The sequence below is a fragment of the Pectinophora gossypiella genome, chromosome 20 (genome assembly GCF_024362695.1).
Source record: "Pectinophora gossypiella chromosome 20, ilPecGoss1.1, whole genome shotgun sequence".
NCBI classification, from domain to species: domain Eukaryota; kingdom Metazoa; phylum Arthropoda; class Insecta; order Lepidoptera; family Gelechiidae; genus Pectinophora; species Pectinophora gossypiella.
The window spans coordinates 6,139,656-6,162,744 of record NC_065423.1 but is presented as its reverse complement, the minus strand read 5'-3'; the positions used below and the strand labels follow the sequence as shown (position 1 = coordinate 6,162,744).

The 23,089-nt window shown below is 38.1% G+C and overlaps 1 protein-coding gene across 1 annotated transcript in view; it reads left to right on the top strand.

The window, feature by feature from the left end:
• LOC126376083 (small G protein signaling modulator 2-like) overlaps nt 1-23,089 on the top strand; it is an 86,712-nt gene that overhangs the window by 15,194 nt on the left and 48,429 nt on the right. The window contains exons 2-3 of the mRNA XM_050023254.1: nt 5,064-5,167; nt 6,294-6,446. Coding sequence (XP_049879211.1) covers nt 5,064-5,167; nt 6,294-6,446 — 257 coding nt within the window. The remainder of the gene's footprint in view (nt 1-5,063; nt 5,168-6,293; nt 6,447-23,089) is intronic.

Here is a 23,089-nt window from a genome sequence, read left to right as displayed (position 1 = left end):
TGTCCTTTGTATATGTTGTTGTGCAATAAAGTATTATTGATTGATTGGTTTACTATTCAGAGGCGGAGGGTACGGGTTTGAAATAGACTACTCTGGGCGCCATCTCACTCACGTCAAAGTTCTGCAGGGCCTTTCAGGGCCCCCTGCGGATTGCAAGAGGGAAACCACTCCCTATTTTTCCATAAAAATGTAGCACTACACCGGCAAGAGCGTGGCTCTTAAATTATTGATGATGAAATGTAATGAGAGTGGAAGAAGTGAAAGTAGAAGTAGTGTGTCAAAATCATCGCATCAAGCGACTTCGGCACGATTAATCCTTACATAAGTCATCTAAATAATGTAACACACAATTGTTGAAACATCCTCTTAAGTCCTGAAGGACCCCAATTGTAGTGGGTAAATGGTCTGAAAGTCCCGACTTCACCTCAATGCGTGCTTAGCCTCTCGGAAAACTAGTTCGATGTTTTCGTGAACGAAGAAAAACCGGGAGCAATATAAATATAAATATTGCGCTGTTTTTACTTTCATTTTGCACAAAAATTAAAGCACCTATTTACTTACGATAAAACTACTATTACTATCTACTACCTACCACCTACTTATATAATTGTACTGTATCTATCATCCTTTTGTGTTGTTTTGTATGTTGTGTGGAATAAAGTATATTTGATTGATTGATAAAATTTAATTGTGAAAGAAATATTGGAAGAATACACACATAAAATCAAAACCAAGTTTCTTTATACCCAGCATACATAAACTCACGCCTATTTCCCAACGGGATAAGCAGAGACTATGGAATTTAATTTGCTTTAATTCTGACATACTTCTCTTGCTTCCTATATACATAAAATGATACGATGTTTATAATTTACACCCAAAAAAACGTAAAATCTCATAAAATCCGAGTTGTCAATTATAATGCCTTAATATTCCATGCGTTCAAGGTAATCGTATCTACTTAATCCTAATATTTTGCTACGCACTTACCTAAAGTAGAATAATATTTTGTCTGTAAAGGATTACATAAGTACTTATATTGAACAATGTTACCATTTTCAAAGTTTGCCTGAAGTGCGGGTGCGGGCTGAACTCGTGTGATGGAGTGCTTTTATACGATGTCGATGAGTGACATCCGATAATGTGACCTCGAGATTGGAGCAGCGAACTTTGATGTCGACATATTTTTATCGATGCGATGATATTATAACGATGATCTGCTTCTCCAGACTGTGCTTCGGAGACCGCATAATATATACAAGACATTTCTGGCTGGACCGCTACATCGGGTAAATCGTTACCAGCTATTCATTGTATAGTTACAAACGCTAGTTGCGGTTGCGTGATACCAAAGTATCAATGATATATATCTATGATCGTTTTGTGCATATTTCGGTCCCATCGGCCATGCTCACGCGGCATCTCCATATTATAATAACTCTGGGGGCTGATCCATAACTTTTAAACAGGGCTGCTACCTTAGTTGACTTCAACGGAATGAAGATGCATCGCTGCTTTCTATGTCTTTTTCAGTAGGGATGGTAAAGATCTTTAATAATCATTAGCTATTTGGGTCTCTTGCATCCAATCCAATACGCAAATGCAAGCTAGGCCTTCGCAGTGGTACCTTCGACAATAGGTATTACACAAACAAACTATAGCACCAGGCGATCACCCACGCCTATGATTGAACGCTCATAAAATTAACTTTACCTACCATAGTTTTCATTCCAATCGATCAATGTCGTTCAATTCAATAGATTTACATTACAATCGATCACAGCCTACTTTACTACAGCTTGTATACCTTACATACTTACTACTTTAAACAGGTGAGACTAGGCTTAAAGAAGGTAAAATATTCGAGATGTGAAGTCCACACCAGTTTCTGATATTTCTATAGGCTTTTGCGAAGTTTCATCCCGTTTTGGAAGTAAGTATTCCTTTATCCTAATTTCACTAATCCCAACGAATCACGTCTTATAAATAAACTGAACTTCACTGCCTAATACGCGGAATTTATATTGTTTACTTAATTTAGAATTAGACGCCAGACGCGTATCGGGAAAAGATATATCCCCTACTTACGACGCCTGTGTACTTGATAAAGCTTCCTTATACATAATGTACGCAAGAATTAAGATGGGCTTTTATTTGGTAAATCTACCTTTGAGGGTGTGATAAATCCGCGCAGAGGAGGCCCTAAGGCGGCGCGAGTGGTGCGATTGCACCGGGCACCATTTTAGGGGTGCGGCGAAATCAGCCAAGACGGGACTACCCTGTCTGGCAGCCCCGGATCTACAGGGGAGTAACTGGATCGGGCACACCTGCCCTATGAATTAGACCTCTTACCAGCCATATGAAACTCATACATTTAGTGGGTCGCCGTAAATTATATTTTTATTAGCTTACTTATATTTCGATGGCCGTGAACTAACCTAAAAAACTGTATTTTGAGGGGCACCACTCTAAATATTTAGCTATGGCCGCCATTGTTTCCGCGTGGACAGCTCGTCTTAAATAAGGAAAATCGACGGGCCCTTGCATATCTATGCGAGGTATGGTTATGAATCCTCATAACATACCTAATAACTGACATCCCGCCTATCTAATCCGAAGACCCGGCGTCATTCTAATCCCGCACACAATAATCCTTAATGCCGGACTGGGGCAGTACTCGAGTTTATGAAAGGGATAGCGACCAGGAAATGAGAGGGCGAACAACGTCCCGCCAATTAGGTCACATCCTTTGGGACGCCACCCCATAAACCACTACAGTTCCAATACACTTTTCCTAGAGGCAATACACGAATAGTAGTTCATCTGCAGGTGTATTGCAAGCTCGTGTGCCACGAGGAATCGGAGCGAAACCATTGTCATTTTTGACTTGACTTATTGTAGATGATTTGCCACAAAAGGCATTTATTTGGTCGGAGATAGATGCAATGGTTGTGCAAATTATAAAGCGACTTCGTTTCTACAACGGAAAAGTGTTTATTTATCAAAAACCCTATAAAACCAATTGCTCGGTTCGGTTGTGGGTGCAGGCTGTCACCGTTTGAAGTGGCAGTGGTGACGCTTGCGCTGCAAGTCACTTGAATACTGTCAGCTCGCTAACCTGTCTGTTTGTTGCAATACAGTTGAAGGTTTTCAGCGTTCTTTTGTTCTCTTTCCGGTTTTACAGACATACATAAACACACACCTATTTCCCGACTATGGAATCCCATTTGATTCGATCCTGACACACTCCTCTTGCTTTCTCTACGTTCATCAACCTATTTTCTTCCGATAATGAATGGGTACAAATTATAATTACTTATACCTAATATAGTGCTACTGTCACGGACAAGCGCCATAAATATATTTGACAATGTAACGTAGTACCCAAAAAATCTATAACTGACGCTCATCAAAAAGAATACCAAGTGGCGACGAAAGACGGCTTTTATTTTCCGCTCCCTACCAATACTGGTTACCTATAATTTCTGCTACTCCACACATTTATTTTTTACTTCGAAATGCAGTATGCTCGTTTGCATCAGTCCTAATCCTAACACACCAACGAATAGGAAATAGAAATCAAGACCGCGATCTGATGCGATCAACTGATAAACAAAAGAATTGGATATAAATTAGTTTTTCGTTTTTCCTTCCGGCTGGATGTGGCAAGCCCCGTGGCAAACAGAGTGGAATAGGCATTGATTTATTGGATAATCAGGATAAAAGGCCTTCGACAAGATCACACGGGTACATTATTATAACTATTAGGTACAGTCATGTGCAATATTATGTGTGACCAGATATTCCAACATGCCCTAAAATATTTTTGAAGGTCGACAATTAATACAGGGTGTTAGTGACAACGTAACAAAAACTTTGAGGGATGATTCAGACCATGATTCTGAGTTGATATCAAGTGGAATTTTCCGTCGCAAAACTATGGCACTACCAACCTAAAATTTTCATGAATTTTCACACAGGAATTTCCACTTTATACTGAGGACATAGAGCAACACGGACCTCCGCGGACTGAGGGGGATGATTCGGCTCATAATTCTGAGTTTATATCAAAGTCAATCACATCCTGTATATTTAGAATTAGACCTCTCGAGTTGATGATTTAAGAGCTTAAGGCCGGGTTTCCACTGATGCGGAGATGGGCGGAGAAGAGTGGAGATATGCTGATTTGACCAATCACAGCGTTCGAGAGAGCGAAAAACGAAGACGATCTGTCACTCTCTCCCTCACGGTGATTGGTCAAATCCTGCACATCTACGCTCATATCCGCACAGCTCCGCGTCAATGGAAACGCTGCCTAAATCCCTCAAACTACCAATGCCCTTGAAATAATTAGTTTGTCCAAAGGAGATACAGTTTTAAGCCAAGTACATAGTAGTAATACTCCAGCCCAGAGAGGGAATTGGAGAGCTCTTATTTAAACGAGCTGGAATTAAATTAAGTACATCATTTACCACAGGCCGTAGCTGGCAAATATCACAGTAAGTAATTTGAAAATGTTTTATATATTTTGGGGCATTGCTTAATCTGTTACTCAGTTTTAAAATGTGTGGGTTTATTGTCATGTTTAACTGGACTTTTTGGCACGTCCGCAGTATAATTTCTTTTTTCAGTTCTAATGGTGACCTTTGCAATGTAATTTACATACTTTGCAAACTTTAGTTTGCCCTTTATAATAAAGTAGGTAAATACAACAAAAACCGTACAGTAAAAACCTATTTCAGGGACGGAAGTTGCAACAAAATTAAAAGAAAAGATAAAGAAAATTTAACGTTGTACTTTTTAATTGTGGAAATGGTTTTATTTTACTTCTTTCGGTAATTGCCTTGGTCATCATGCCGAGACTGGTCGCCAATCTGGTCGTCACGTGTTGGTTGTATTGTAGGTATGTAAGATCGAAGACTGATTCACCAGTTCTAGGTTATTGTTGAGACAAACTTGTGTGCCGTGTGTCTTATGTACATTTGTGATTGTCCCATAGGTATGTATGTTTATTGTGTGCAATATCAAGTTGTTGTATTATATTGTTGTTGGTGTTGTTGCAGCGGAGAGTGGAAGTGAGGAGATGCCGGCAGCAGACCCTGGCACGGAGCAGAAGGAGAGGCTCATCGCGGCCGTCAAGAAGGAGGTCAAGCAGCTTATGGAAGAGGTACACCATCCATGCTCCGTGACTATTGAATATTATTGCTAATGAAAAAGCTTTTTATATGCTTTATATTATTACTATTTTGCCTACAAGCTCTCTCTCTCTCTCTCTCTCTCTCTCTTTATTTAAGAGCCGCGCTATTGTCGGTGGAGTAATCGCCATTCCTCTCTTCTTCCCGCCAAATCCTCCTGATACGACACGACCCGCACCTTCTCTTTTATTTGTTTCATAAATGTTCTCCTAGGTCTACCCCTTCCTCTCTTTCCTTCAATTTTTCCTTCTAAGATGTTTGTTTTAAATGAATCGTGTCGTATCTGGTGGCCAATCATATTTCCTCTCCGGTTCTCTATAGTTTACTGAAGCTAAACTAGGTACTCTACAATATTCCTTAAGGGAATGACTATTTACATTTATTTGAGTTTAATATAGACGAAAAAACTTTGCTCACGTGTTTTTGGTGCAAAAGTGAATTTGTTTGTTTCCTTGCTACAAACCTACACTATGTAAAGGATATTAAAGTATATAAGGCATTTCCAAGGACTGACTCATTTCCGAAAGTTATTAATAGGTATTATAAATGTAAAGTACATACTACTATCAACTTAAAGGAAAGATTACTTAAATAATAAAATGATCGAATTCTGGCAGAGAGTAATTAATATTTTCTTAAATTGAGTTTCGCAGCCAAAATGAATGAATTAATAATGTAAAGTCTATTGGGGTAAGTCCATCTGCGGGGGAAGGAAGTACAAAGAGAAAATTAGATCAAAAATCTGAGTTTGAAGTAGGTAGTGTGGGTATCCGATATAAGCGCTGTGCTCGTAATGCTGTTAGATTTGGGGGTTTCAGTAAAATGTCGTCATCATCCCGTCTTCTTCTTCTTCTTATCGTGAGGGTTGTGAGGTGAAATACCAGCCTCATCAACCCTGGCGTCTGGGTTATGATTGAGCCGCCAAAGGCCCCTGACATGGCTCATGTAATGACTACATACTTATATCAGTGAGCAGTAACCGGGACCAATGGCTTAACGTGCCTTCCGAAGCACGGATCGTCTTACTTTCGGACAATCAGGTGATCAGACGTTTGCTGCAAACAGAATTTTCCCAATTTACACTAATCAAAATTTCAGGCTGTGACCCGCAAATTCGTGCATGAAGAAAGTGGTGGTGTGACAGCACTTTGTGGAGCGGTGGAGGCCTGCCTCGGACAGGGGTTGAGGCGACGAGCACTCGGGCTCTTCAAGACCAGCTCTACTACTGCCCTTCTACATAAGATTGCTAAGGTAAGTGAATAGGTAGTTATTTTTGAGGCTGGCTGAAAAATCCTTGTACTGTGTTCGCGTCAAATAATGTGCAGGTATTGTATCGTATTTATTATCGGTTTCACTTACGACTTGAGCGGTTCAGAGTAGGTATACATAGTCGACTGGCAAAGGTTATTGTATTTTTTCTGTCTTCCTTTTAGACAAAACGTCATAAGAAGTCAGTAAGTACTTGTATAATTCTTTTTAGCCGTAACAGTACTGAAAATGACATAGAAGTCAAAAACCTTAAATAAGCTCTACGATGAGTTTTAATTCGGCAAGTTTGCAAAAGTTATATCTGACGTGAATACGTCTTCAAGGAAGCCACACCCCTGAGAGCAATCCGGATGAGTTACGCGTCTTGATTTTGTTCAGTTTAAAAAGTTTGGGTTTCAGATACTTTGGTGGAATGTGAAATCGAGAAAGGACTCTTAGGAGTGTGAATAAAAACGTGATATACTTAGAATGATTCGTGGTGGATTGCTTTTTTTGGTTGATTTTTTGATTTTTAGATTACTCTGGGCGCAATCCCACTCGCGTCAGAGTACTGCGGGGCGGAAGGCAAGAGGGAAGCGGCTGCCCTATTTTTCCCTAAAAAGTAGCATGGAAGATGTTACACCGACAATAGCGTGGCCCTTAAATTAGTGATGATAGGATGATTAAAAAATTACGACTATAATGTACTTATTGTAAATAAAGTGAATCAGTTTGAGAGCGACCCAAAACTGTATTATGTTTCAATATTACATGTTAAATTAAATCAACCACGCCTTTGCACAAATGTTATTACTTACAATAGAATTTGTTGACAACCAGCTATCTTATCTCTCCATGCGTAATAATACTCCTTATGGAAGATTTATTTAGGTTTTGAATTACATTTTCGTAAATTAAGACACTTTTAAATGCGGGTGATTATTGTATTTTTAAATTCATCTTGTGGAATGGAAATAAAGTTATTGAAGTAATAAGACATAAGTAAATTAAAAATATGTTAGCCTCAATTGAACATTGGAGTCGTCAAGGTTTTCTGATTAATATTTGAAAAGCTCATTAAATACATTTTCTTGGCAATTCAATAAATTACGTAATTCAGGCTGATTTATTCGAAGGTCAGAGGTGATGGAGACGCACAAGAATAATCTATTTCAGATTTCCGTCTAGATGGAATTTCAGATAAGCTAAGTGCTTTTTAATTTGTTAGCTTAACCTCAGATTACTTAACAGTTACAGTGCCTCTCTAGCTGGGTTTTAAAAATTGGATTGTAGTTTCTACTTTCTTCTGCCGATTTTAGGCTTTCTTTTAGAAAAAGTAAGAGTATTTATATTAGTCGTAAGACCGAACATCCTTTAAAATCTCGCCCTTCGGAGGCTAAAACACCTGAACAAAAAAACTAAAGTTGGCTAACCAAGCTAGATATTCAAAACTTTGTCCGGTCTCATTTGGGATATCCTATAGGTCCAATACCAATAGACGACTCAACTTTTAGGAAAAATCAGTTACTTTTTAGTAAATGTATGAAAAAACACTGTGACGTATCACGTTCTTGATAAAATGTCGAACTTATTATTAAGTTTTTCTAGTTTAAAACTCATAAATAAATTAAATAGAAAAAAGAAAATATTTCATTATTTTAGATTTGTCTTTATTTAGTAATCAGAATTTCATAATTTATATTGAACCTAGTACAAGACCCAATTCACAATGAAAAAAGAAATCCAGTTTTCAAATATCGTATTCCTTAATGACAGGTTAGCTTAGCATGGGCATTGATGTATAAATATTATGTCCTTATAGTATGGGGATGTAGTAAGGATGGATGGAAGAGTGCTGAGTATGACAAACGTGTGGAAGGTGTGAGTGAGATGACGACAGACAGAAATGAATGAAAGAGGAATACATCTTGTGCCGAACCCACTTAGTGGTAGTGGGTTAAGGGCAGGAGGATGATGATGACCGAATTCCTAAAGGAAACGTCGAGTAACGGACAGATCTTATAATACGACATAACCACGGAGCGAAGGTTACATTGTGATATAGCTAACGACAATGCCATAGTGACTGCGATTAATATCTTTCTGAGGTCCCAAAGGGCAAAGGGTTCTCATGGCAAAGCAGAGCCTAACGTTGTTATAATATGAAAACTTTCATCAGCCTTGGCAAAGAGTCGAGACCCTTTATAGGACGAGTCCTATTCAATATCTATACATTCGTCGTATTTAATTCCCAATGTGTCTATATAGTTATTAATTTCCACACAGTTACACACACACACACACGCACAGTTTAGTTATTAGCTTACGTACTTTGACAGATCTTACCGCGTTTTGAAACTATTGTAAAATGTTATCTTTATTGATATAGTATAATCACTAATCGTCTATATAGTCACTAATCGTGAGGAGCGCGGTGGCGCAGCGGTTAACGCGCTCGGTCTGCGATTGTTGATTGAAGTTAAGCAACTTTCGCAAAGGCCGGTCATAGGATGGGTGACCACAAAAAAAAGTATTCATCTCGAGCTCCTAATTGCTTCGGAAGGCACGTTAAGCCGTTGGTCCCGGCTGCATTAGCAGTCGTTAATAACCACCAATCCGCACTGGGCCCGCGTGATGGTTTAAGGCCCGATCTCCCTATCCATCCATAGGGAAGGCCCGTGCCCCAGCAGTGGGGACGTTAATGGGCTGATGATGATCATGAATCACTAATCGTACTGAATAGGTCATTCTGTATTGTGTGTGTAAGTTATTAAATTATTATATTATAGGTATACCGTTCTATATATTCTACACTTATATACTATTCAGGCAGTCGCTTCTGTAAAAACCGGACCTGTCAAATCTTCGGAGTAGGTAAGCGGACCCTGTGAAAAGCGGGAATAATAATAAACGCACGCCTGTTTCCCATCGGGGTAAGCAGGAGGCTATGGAATTCCATTTGTTTCGATCCTGATCCACCTTTTTTGTTTCCTCCACATTACACTACTCTACTAGAAAGAGTTAAAATATATTAGTACAGTTTTTGCCTCTACTTTTATTACCAATCCTTAAAAAATATTGTATTAATTTCATTTGAGTTCAATATATGTGTGTAATCTTTGAGACAATCTCATTTAATACATAACATAACATATACTTATTATAAACAGTCTATATACGTCCAACTGCATTGCAGGCTTCTCCTCTATCAACCGGAGCGGGTATAGAGTATACTCCACCTTGCTGGTTTGGTGGAGCTGTTTTTACGGCTAATAGCGGATTTAACATTCAATCGAAATTTAGTTTGAGTCCCTTCCCTACTATGGGAGATGCATCACAGACAATAAATAATACGATCTTATTGAGAGATATAGTTAGGCGTCTTTCAAAGTTCTAACACATACACACACACTCACACACATTCACACACACACACAAACATACATACATACACACATACATACAAACACCCATCCAAACACACCTTCCAAACATTTTAACCCAACAACAGCATAAACTTGTAAGTTAATAACAAGCTCACGGATGAACACTGCCTCCTAAGACACAGGTTCCCCTAGTTTAGAAGGCAGGAAAGCATTGACTATGTATAACTGTCTTCAACTTATATTGTTTCTTTGTGTAACTTGTTAAAAATGTTTTTGGTAAATAAATATATTTTATTATTATTATTATTAAAGTAAAGGATAAGTTTTTTTTTTCACTTTATTTCTGAAAGGCAATACTTACAGTACCGAGCATTAACCGTGCTTGTCACGCACGGCCGAGTTTTCTCTTATTTATAAAATTTCATTAAATACGAGGCGTAATATATATTACGACACATAATACAGAAACATTTTACGTGTATGAGTCTGCCATCTGTTTCAATCTCAGCCCCAAAAGCAATCAGAGCCAGCCCCTCTTTCACAAATTCAATGAACGTCACGTTATTAATATTATAGACCATAATTCTTCGGAGTTTCGTCGTGTTCTTAGAAAATTATTTCTTAATATTCTTCATGAATTTCGTTGGTTACGGTACGGTCTGTTATTGAAACGTAGAGTAGAGCCTTGGACTGGTATTGCCAATACTTACAAAAAATGAATGTACTAGAATATTTGGTATGGATATGGACAGCTCTGTCCATTATATACCTACGTTTCTCTCAAAATCAAGATGAAACTTTTACATCGTATATGTGCCACAAATAAGTTAAAAAACAAAGTTTATAACACTTGAGACTATTATAGGCTAAAATGTGAAACAAATTATTATTTACGGCACAAGTTGAGAGGCCGGGGGCCTTCCAATAAATTATCCGAGTTACAAGCAATCTCCAGAAACTTTCATAATAACGTATCTCCATTATAGCTACATGAGCGGAGTTACTTAGTACCTCGTTTATTTTAGCAAAGAGCCGGCCTCAAGTTGCGAATGTAGTTATTAAAGAGTTTATAAATGTAATTAGTTTCACTCGGAACGTTGGTAAGTACTAAAAATATAACCTAATTTAATCGGAAAAGTTGAAAAGTGGGCGCGAGAGGGCTTAGATCCTACTGGTGGGGGAGAAAAGTTGAAAAGGATATTGATGAGGCTTAGAGAGGCTACTGAATTAATTTTAAAGAGATCTTCCATCGTGACTAACCATTCTTATAGTTTGTATAAAACTTTGTCTCGTTAATAAATGTAGTACTTCCATGAAGTTGGGTCGTTAATGATTTAAGTTTCAGAGAACGTACCTGAAGCTTTGTCTATGTTTCCATATAATTGGGCCTTAGGGGATACTCGACTGTAGCAACACTGAATAATTGCTTAGAAATGTCTTGTCTGATTACGTGCCAGGATTTTCACAGATTTTTAATGTACTTATGTAAGTATTTTGTTTGATTTAGACACAATGGTTTTTTTACATATTCTGTTATGTATTTGGAGAGGACAGAGGAAGAGATACAAAGAGATCAATTTATGTTGTGTTCGGGAAAATATCATGTTAACCGGTTTAGCTGGTTAACATGATATTTTCCCAAAATAACGCTTTTTATTTATTACATAACGTAAACAGCCTATACACGCCTCCGGAAATTACGAAAATGGAAATTCAGATTGGAGCTTTATAACATAACATAGCGTCACGCCTATATTCCCGAAGGGTTAGGCAGAGGTGTCTAGTGCACCCACTCCTCGCCAGCTATGTTTTAAATCCCATGTATTAGGGGCGATCCTATTGCCAAACGGGCACAAATCCTGGAAACCACGTGATATAAATTATATATAATCCTAACATGAATTTCATTCAGAAAGTCGATTCGAATTCGGCGGTTTAGAGCCCTATCCGGGATTCGTACCAGTGATTTAAGTCATGCGTTTTCCGAACAGGGTTATCACGGATATGAACTAAAAATTGGGTAGTAAAGGTTACAAAAAACGTTTTCTTTTTTCTATTTAACTTATTTATGAAAAGTAGCATGGAGAATGCTACACCGACAAGAGCGTGGCTCTTAAATTATTAATGATGATGATTAATTTTAATAAAGAAAAATGTAATAATAAGTGCGACATTGTGTCACGTTTTTCTATGACGTCACAGTGTGCTTTTTCATACAAATTCCAGTCATTTCGTGTTTTGACGTTTAGTAAAAAGTGACTGATTTGACTAGTTGGAAACTACCATATTTTAAAGAGTAGGTATGTTACAACCACCAACACGTTGGTTACATGTTTAGCAATTTATTTTATACAAAGTCATGTTACTAAATAAATGGTTTTACACATTGTGGAAGTAGAATTAAAAGGCTCCGCGCGTGTCGTCGTATTGTTGTAGTTGAAAGCGTCGCGTCACATTGTTGCGGTCTTTTGTCTCTGGTATAATGGCTGAAATGTAGCCTCGTGTACAATCTAGGAAGGACCTTCATATAACATTTTACAAAATTATCTTCTCGTTAAATGTAATTACCAAGTATGTGGTTAGGAAAGGTGATTTTTTTTTATTCCTTTTTTTCGACGTGACTTATTGTAGATTTGCCGCAGATGGCATTAAATACTTGGCCGGACAAATGGGGAGCGCTGAAGGCTCACCCGGTACAACATTTGAGACAACAGGCCTGAGGGTGCCCAGTTGGGCGCGAACCTCGGCTCAGGGCGTCGTCTGAGAGGTAAAACATTTGAAAGAATTAATCGACCCTAGTAGGTCGATAGCGATAAGCGCTGATTGAGGGAAATCGTCGACCACGCCGGCGGGGTCGGTATCGAGGTAAGTTAGGAAAGGTGAGAAGTCTCGACCTCGGTTTCAATTTAATCTCAAGTTACTTATATCAAAAGGTTTTAAAGTAAGTTGAATAGAAAATTATCATATGGATTATGTATGATTAGTTTTTGGCTTATACTACTTACATTGAATATGGAAAACCTTCAGGATTGGAACTTTTGTTTATTATATATATTGTTTTCTAGTTACCTACTACATGCCACGCAAAAATAGCCGCTCTACTCGAACAAAGCTTAAAACCTATTTCAACAAACTCCTTTGTTAGTTCGTGGTTAGTTATCTGCTTTGGCGCGTTGTAATAATATTGACAAAGTCCCACTTTAAAAATAAACCAAAAAAATAACAAATCTTCTCAAAAGCGGATTCTGTCTTTGTTCGAAAACTTTATTGGAATGAACACTCCTCCGTTGGACTTTTTTGTTTTAATATATTTTTTATAACATTTAAATTGAAAGAAAGAATTGTACCTACCTGTTTATTTACCTATAATTTCATAAAATTATACTATATTCAAAAATACCTGTCAGTAAATGAAATGATGAAATGAAATGAATTCTTGTTGTAGAATCACCCTGTTGCCCGTTTTCCTTGTTTTATACGAAGCATAATTCCACTGACTTCTTTACTTGTTCTATCGAATGTAAGTCGCAGATAACGATTACGGAATCTCATACGGATTTACGGAGGGATTGGTTAAATATCCAACGTATCAGAGCCTTCTTCTGTCGTGCGGGTTGTGAGGTGAATGTGACCAACCCCATCAACCCTAGTGTCAGGGTTATTATTGAGCCGCCAAAGGCCCCTGACATGGCTCATGTAACGACTACTTACTTACATCAGTAAGTAGTAACCGGGACCAACTGCTTAACGTGCCTTCCTAAGCACGGGCCACCTTACTTTTTGGACAATCAGGTGATCAGCCTGTAATATCCTTACCAAACTAGGGATTACAAAGTGTTTTTTTGTGATATATCTCCACCGGGAATCAGACGTATCAGAGTGGGTACCTACAGTTTTCTCATTTTATTTTCGATATGGCTAAGTCAAGACCGTAGCTTGTAAAAGAATAACTAGTGTGTCTGTGTGTGTGATACAGTAGGCCCTAGGAGGCCCGTACAACGTACACTCTCTTGTATAATTCGTGACCTTTGGATATTTAACGTGATTAACCTCTGCAATAAGTGTCCCAATTATAAGGGTCTCGGAATGGGAGTCCTTCAGCTAATTGCGAACTCAATTGTGAGGGATACAGGGTGAAGCGACGGATATTTGTAAATAGTGTTTGTTTTGTAATGTGCATATTGCTTGAGTTCCGTAATATATTGTTACTGAACGTAATTAACAGGGATTGCTGGATACGTTGAAATTTGAACCTTTTGATGTGTTTGTTTACAGCCCTCGAGCGGTACAAGAGGACGCGTCAGGGTTTGTACATGTTAATTACAGAATTTACTGATGGATTTCTCAGAAATCCTTTGTATGTTATTAATGGTATAAAATCAATGGGTTACACTGGGTATTAGAGCCCGCTTTAACCGGGTGTTCTCTCCTTTCCTGGCGACCCGATCACTCTAGCTATAGAGGTGGCCAATCAGCTCGCGACAATAAATACTTCAAGACCCCGATACCGACCCCGCCGGTTCGAAGGACGTAATATACGATCCCGACGACACGATTACTCTAGCCATAGAGGCAGCCAATCAGCTTGCGACACCAAACACTTTAGGGCCCCGATACCGACCCCGCCGGCGTGGTCGACGATTTCCCTCATTCAGCGCTTATCGCTATCGACCCACTAGGGTCGATTAATTCTTTCAAATATTTTTCCTCTCAGACGACGCCCTGAGCCGAGGATCGCGCCCAACTGGGCACCCTCAGGCCTGTTGTCTTAAACGTTGTATCGGGTGAGAGCCTTCAGCGCTCGCCATTTGTCCGGCCAAGTAGTTAATGCCATCTGCGGCAAATCTACAATAAGTCAAAAAAAAGACCCCGCCGGCATGATCGACGTATTACCTCATTTGGCGCTTACCGCTATCGACCCACTAGGGTCGGGTAATTCTTTCAATATCCCTCAGACGACGCCCTAAGCTGAGGTTCGTGCCAAACTGGGCACCTTGGGGTCTTAAATTTTGTACCGGGGAGAGCCCTCAGCGCTCCCCATTTGTCCAGCCAAGTAGGTAAATGCCATCTGCGGCAAATCTACAATAAGTCTCATCAAAAAAAATATGTATGCAGTTGCCTAAAGGGTATTTCATCTGATTGGAGAACTAAGTCGCCGGCAACCGATTCCTGAATAACTCCCTTCTGGTGGAGTAACCGTGATGTCCTAGCGAGATAGCGCCCTTAGAATATCAACAGAAAAGGTCGATTTGAGTTGCAAGGCCGGATACTCGACGTACCAGTATAAAATATAGTTTTATTTAAATGTTTGACTAGCCAGACACGTGGAATCGCATTGATGCGTTTTTTAAAATGCTACTTACAGCATTCAGGTTTATGTTGATATTTTAATAGACATGGGGAGTGTCAGTTCGACCCCCGGCACCGGCCTTAAATCAATAAGTTAATTTATCTTATGATGGCGATACGGCTTACACCTATCACGTTGGTCTAACAGAAAGCTCGGTGAGGTGTGTTTACTTAGTTAATCTTGCGATGGATGTACCACTGACTACCCTATTGGGATTTTATTGCGCAGCACATAAATACAAACTACGGATATATAAACAAAAGGTACCTTAAATGAATGGTAGGTATTCAATTTGGACTCTATGTATTATTAAGTTCACATTCTAAATATATTCGGCTATTATACAGGGTTTTAGTGATATTGTAACGAATACTAAGGGGCATGATTCAGACCATAAATTCTGAGTTAATATCAAGTGTTAAAAAGTGTTGTAAATTTCACTTGATATTAACACAAAATAATGATCTGAATCATCCCTCTCAATATTCGTTACGATATCACTAACACCCCGTACAAGTACCTACATACGGTAGCCATAAAAGTAGGTATGGGTGTTAGTGACACCGTAACGAATACTGAGGGGGTGATTCAGACCATGATTCTGAGTTGATATCAAGCGGAATTTCCTGTCGGAAAATTCATGAAAGTTATGTGTTTATTTTAATTATTTTCAGTTCCATACTTTTGCGACGGAAAAGTCCACTTGATATAAAGCGCGCGGTTGTTTTATGCGATAAACGCTGCGTTACACGCAATGCGATTAATACACACATCATTTTATATCAGGTAATAGCGTCAACTACGTAAAACAATGGTTTGTAATTTTATTACTTGATTTGAAATAATGTTTATTGCGTAAAACAACCGCGTGCTTAAACTCAGAATCATGGCCTGAATCAAAAAAAAGTAAAAAAAAGTAAAAAATATTTATTTACCAAATAAAGTAAAATTAACACAAGTTAATAGCGGGCAGTAGGGTTTCCCCTGTATCGCAGTAGCCCTATGGTATAACAATTTTTGCGTAAAGATTAAAAATATGAAGTCCGGTGGAGACTCAGGTACCTATATACATTGAATTAAAAAATAATAGGAACATAATGATAATGATACATTTAAAATTTAAAGAGATCAGGAATTAAACATGTAAGTATCTTAAACTCTAGGAATCTTTAGACATCGTTCTAGGAATCTTCATTCATCCCTCAAAGTTTTCGTTACGAAGTCACTAATACTCTGTATTAACATTTAGATTATTCATGGTAAATACAGGGTAAGTACCTCCATCGTACATTTGAATACCCCAATAGGGATATAGTCGTGCGCTTCTGTTATGTTACATTCTTTATTTTTGTAAGTACCCATTTTAACGCGTTCAGATTGAAAGCCTCTACCCAGGATAAGTAAAACACTTTATACAGATTCCTATGATTTATTCCGTTTATCCCGGGGCTATGCCTCGTTACTATTCAGTATTGGTTTCAGCACTCCGGAGGGTGAAGCCGTTATTGGTTCAGGGATCTATCATCCAATTCCAGTATACATTAAGAATCAATTCTATCGCATTTTTTCACCATGCCATAGGCCTTTGGCGGCTCTATAATAAACCCTGACGGGGTTGATGGGTTTGGTAATCCACTTCACAACCCACACGATAGAAGATCGCATTTTCGCACAAAAAAATAATAAAACAAAAATCAAAAAAGGACCTTAAATTAATCATAGGTTAATATTCAATTTAGGCTCTGTGTATTATGAAGTTCATATTCTAAACGTTCGGCATATTAGCATGTAAATTATTCATGGTAAATATCTCAGCGCTCATGTTCCGTAATAACAGAACGCGTCGGGACCCATAAACCCTTAGGTATATCCTAAATAGTTAGGACCGATAAGCCTTTCATCGTAATGTTTATTTTATCCTGTGTAGTTCAAGGTTGGGATAGGGTTTTTCTCGCCCTTTCTATGTATTCCTTTATCTCGGTCGACCTTTTGAGATTTATCTTAAATAGGCACGCGTATCAAGATTGTCCCATAACTTTTTGAATCAGGCCAGGGTCCGCGAGAATAAATTTAAGAGTGCTTGCTTTGTGGACATACATATAATGGTGCTGATTTCAGTACACGCCATCCGAAATGGAAAGGGATGGGTAATCAATAGGCATACAATTTATAGAACACACGTCAATTTTAGGCATTTTTTAAACCCTCCCAAAATTTTATACTGGCCAATAATCCTGACAGAATTAAGTCAACAGCACATGTCAAACGGGTTGCATATCAACGAGATGTTTATTTAATTCGCCCGGATTATTATTCATTCGTTTAAAAATTAACACAAACACCCATAACTTCGGGAATCGGGGCCATTATTACGTTAACAAAGCACGCAAAGTAGTTAATGAGTTATTTTAGTAGGTTGTTAGAGTGAAGTGTACGTTATTGGTTACATACAATACATTAATTGAAAATATTGTTGCTGTTTTGAAGAGTAAGCAATTAATTTTTAGCTCCATTCATTTGTTTTTAATTACCGACTCAAAGCTATTATTTCCTTTTTTTAGAACTGTGTAGGTAGGTACTTCCCATCAGCAGATTAAAACTCGCTCACGTTTTTCTTTGCCAAGCGTCCTTAGTAATTTGATTCGCGATTTTTTCAGATTTTGCCCCAACATCAATCACGATTTAATGCCTAGGTATCAAAGAGTAATTTTCCAGAAGGCGGCGGAAAAGGCGGGTAATTACGGCATAATTCGTAACGATGCGAACAGAAGCGCTGTAAACTCCTAAAACACGGTGCCGATTCAGGCTAATTAATTGAATTAATGACGAAGATCAACATTTGCTCGAGTCTAATGTATAAACATTAGATATAGGTACTATAGTTATACAGAGGTTGACTATACTTTGACGTTGATAACTTTATGTCAAGTAAGAAGTAATAGCGTATGCCATCTAATTTTCAGCTAAATATTCAAAAACACAAATACGTAGGAACAAAATATTATTTCTTCGCTAATTTAATTCATTCAAAAGTAAATAATACCTACGTAAGCATTTTATTAAAAAGTGGGTAAGTATTTACTATTTTTTATCTACTTAATTCCATACCCAGTTATAATCAGTTAATATTAATATATACTATATATATTACTATATCTACTTAATTAAGTAAACTGGCAAAATATTTTAGAAAAGCATTTCCATTATCTCAGAGAATGGAAACAGAAGCATTGCAAGTGGAAATTCCTAGCGCATTGTTAGGTACAGACGGGAACAAAGAATTATTTTTAAAAAGGTATTCTACGTCAAGGAATAAACTTGGCTGACTTAGAAGTTCGGGTTAGGTACTGCTGCGACGGTACAAAGAGGCTATCATCCCTAAAAGGTTTTCTTAATGTCTATCTTTTTGTCACGTTCTCTACACGAGCTAGAAACCCGACTAATGGAAACTATTATACTGGGAAAGAAACGGATTTCGGAAATATGGGGTCAAGGTACTAAGGTAAAGGTACTGAAATTGATAGATTGTTTAAAAATATTATAAATACGAAAGTAACTATGTCTGTCACTTTTTCGCGCTTAATCCGCTAAACCGATTTAGATGAAATTTGGAATGGACTTAATTTCAGATCATTTCAGACTACTCTTAGGCATCTATTTTTTATATGTGTTGTATCATTTGTAGTGAAATAAAATTAATAACTTATTTATTTATTTATTAAGGTACACACAACATTACAGTATGGCCCAATGCGCTGTATGACTTGAAAACAAACAGCCCACACAGCACAGCACACAGCATAGCACAGCAGCACAGCAGCTTATGTCATAAACAGCCCATATACGTCCCACTGCTGGGCACAGGCCTCCCCTCAATCAATCGGAGGGGGTATGGAGCATACTCCACCACGCTGCTCCACTGCGGGTGCAACTAATAACGTTACAATAATAACTTAATGATTTTATAAATTAAAAAAAAGGTCATGGAAAAAAAATGATATTCTTATTCCGGAAATCACACTGTAACAAAAATAACAAAGCCATGTGGAGGAACGGAGTTGAGGGTGGAAAGCTATTATTTTATCATTAATGGGACCCGTGGATTATGGCGTTCCTTCTCCTCTAATAAGCTTATCCAATTAGCTACTAACAAAAGCTATTAAATACACACATTAATATACTTACCCTAAACCACAAAGCACTGTACATAATTATTTTCACTAATTACACATTATCAAAGCAGGAAATGACATTGTTTGTGGAGTTGCGTAACATAAATCTTTTTCGTAAGTCTACTTTACGTAAACATCTTAGTATGGCTATTTATCAAAAAAGTACGTTTGTATGCAGTATTTTACGACAAGTAATGATAAAATTGTTGTCTATCACATAAAATATACATTGCCGGTAAAGTGGCTATGGAATTTGAGAAGCAGTAGAGTTATCGTAGTTATCTGTTTGTAGAAGTAGCGCTAAAAGAGGGCGGGGTCGCGGGGTTGAACCGGCGATAGCGGTTTTCATACAAAATGCGCGTTAGGGTCTTTCCATCCCCATTCTTCTGTTCTGTTATCAGAGCCATCTAAGCATCCCTTTCTCAATTATTCTCATTACATCTAAACCGGCGAGCATGCAAGAAGACTTTGATGAAAGTGGAAGAAGGGAACGTGATATATCAGGATCATAGTAAGTAGTGATCTGCCCGGACCTTCAAATCGAAGTTTGGTTTCGCTAGCCACATCAGAGCCACCAAACAACGACCCAGGATAGATATTGACATGAGAGAAGTAGGAATCCCTGGTCTCTTTATGTATGTAGGTACTTTTGTGGTGTTATGAACAGCATGTTTAAGTTTGTTGTCTACTTCTTTCTGAAAAGTACTTATAAAAAAACAAACTGGCAAAGTGAACTGGTATATTGCGACCTTTTAACTGAAACCTACACAGTATCGCCAACGGAAAATGAGAAAAGCGTCGACACAAACCAATTACAAGTTGCCATTTGTGGAAAAATTCTTATGACATTATCGAGGAAAGTTTCTGGAAAACAATATGGCGGAAGCGACTGAAATCCGGTTATAATATTAGTCCAGTGAATTTAAACAGAAGGGAGAATCCCCAACTAACTTCGGACTTCAAACTTAGTTCGGATTTAGACTTCAAAACTTACCTTGAAGGCCTGCAAGTTTTGAAGTTCAAATTTAATGTTAGCAGCCATCAATAACAAATTATATCTATACTTTTTGGTAACAATTTATGTAGAAAAGTTCTAAAGCCCCATTGAGCTAGTAGTAGTAGATAGGGTAATACGTAGCACAAGAAGCCGCTCGTGAGACGGTGAATATAAGTAAAATATTATAGGTTAAAATATACATGATTGTGAGAAAGTCATGATCTTTGTAGAAGTGGTTTCTCCTTCTATAGAGCGGGTTGTCAGATCAATGACCAACCTCATCAATACTATTAACTGTAATACCATTTGTATTGCGAATAGATGATTATGAATTATTCTCAGGGTTACTATTGAGCCGCATAGGTCCTGACATGGCTCATATAACGACTACGTGATTACTTAAGTAAATAGTAGACGAGACCCACTGCTTAACGTGCCCTTCGAAGACGGATCATTATTTTCGGACAATCGGGTGATCAATCTGTAATATTCTAACCAAACTAGGGATCGCAAAGTGATTTTTAAAGTTATGTCTCGACCGGGATAAACGTGGTTTGGTTGGTTTACTCGTAACATCCTAAGGCCAAGAACATTCGGTCATATGACTTTAATTTTATAGTCATATATATCACTGTATTTCGTATCCATATCTCGGGGCTATGGAGTGCCGGACTTTTGGAAGGCATGCATGCGTATTATTTATTTTATATCAAGTATTAAATGATTCATATTAGGGTTAGCAATAAACTTTACACACTAAGTTTAGTATATTAGACTACGGAAACAGTTCTTTAAAACTTAATTTTGTATTTGCGGTGTAGAGACTATTTTTAAAACGTATCGTTCTGGAAATCTCGAAGAGGGGCGGATGGGGAATTACGTTCCACAAGCGAAAAAGCCATCGAGAATTTCAGAACTGTGACGTCATAGTTACTAAGTAGGTGTAGAGTCACAGAAAATCCTATTTCGAGCTGCCCGTGTTATAACAAAAATAGACAATCTAACTCAATTAGTGGGAGTGCATGCGGTCTACGCCCAAATGAATGTACTTATGCTAATATTTATGTCACCTAAATATTGTATGCAGGGTTTAAGTTTGAATGTTTGAGGCCTAGGTGATTTATTTAGAAATAAATATATATTGGTGTTAATTCCTGTACACACCATTTAATTTTATTTTGTTATACCTGTTATTTTTTATCCACCGAACAGGAAAGGGACGGGTAATCGACAGGCATACAATTTATGGAACACACGTCAATTTCAAATTGGGTTAGGCAGATACCACGCAATTCTACTTACTACGTTCATAACACACCACCCTTGCTTCCTCCACTCCCATTAATGCTGCATCCGGTCATAGGATGGGTGACCACAAAAAAAAGTATTCACCTCATTGCTTCGGAAGGCACGTTAAGCCGTTGGTCCCGGCTGCATTAGCAGTCGTTAATAACCATCAATCCGCACTGGGCCCGCGTGATGGTTTAAGGCCCGATCTCTCTATCCATACATAGGGAAGGACCGTGCCCCAGCAGTGGGGACGTTAATGGGCTGATGATGATGAATCCTAATCCCTAATGGACATCTACGATATTCCTCAGATGGTATAAAAAATGAGTTGGTATGTCGACAATGTCTTTGAGGTTTCATATTCATATTTTAAAAAATAACAATAAAATGAACACCAGCTATACCTCTTCCAGCGCGCCACACTGAGGCAGAACGCCCAAAACGCTGGCAGCATTTTCCCTCTGAACTGCCAGGCCTATTCTCGATCTGGATCGCCAGTTGCCTCTATGAGACGCGCCGAAATGTCATTCAAAAATAACTTCGCCTGAGGGTACCGGTTCCATCGTAATCACTGCGAATGGCAAAAAGATATAAATAGGCATATGAGTTTGTAGGAATATTTAGGTTCATTTTCGTCCCTATATATATTTTGATGTCGTGGCCAGATCTTAGAACTGATCATTTCATGATTTGCTCGATCGCTTTATAGAATATCACACATCATGATGTAGTTTGGCCAGATCAATGAACACAAAACGTTTAACGACATGAGAACTAAATGCATGATTACTTCATAACATGATATACAAAATTGGTAACATTATCCACCGGTAGTGGCGCCGGTGGCGATTATATTTAAAACTGAATGATATTATAATAGATGGATCAATGTAATTGTATAATTTTTCATATCGATAGTATTGATTAGGTACTTAAATAATTATGACCCTAAGAAATTAACCGTCTATTCGCATTTTCATTGCACGCCATGGCCGAAATCGGTCGGAGAGATCACCCCCCATCACACCACATATGCATGGACACCGCCTATATTAATAATATGGCCAAACGTTGATTGAAATATCAATAAACGTTGACTTTTCAACGATATGGTCAACTTAAGTTGCCTATTTTATGAAATATGACCATTTCATGAAATGGTCGAACACATCATGAAATGATCAATTCTAAGATCTGGCTACGACATGGACACCACAGAACCTATGTTAAGTGCGAGTAACTCTCGCTTGATAGAGTTTCTCGTTTTTCATTAAGTATGTTTTCATTACATTACAGTCGGCCATATCATAATATTACGATGCAATAAATAATATGGTATGTAGGTATTCCGTCTCACTTCAATGCTCCATACTAGGGTACCAAGGGAATGCCAACATACATGAATAGGCTTTCAAGCCCATGCTGCGATCGCATATTCGGTCCTGGGTTTA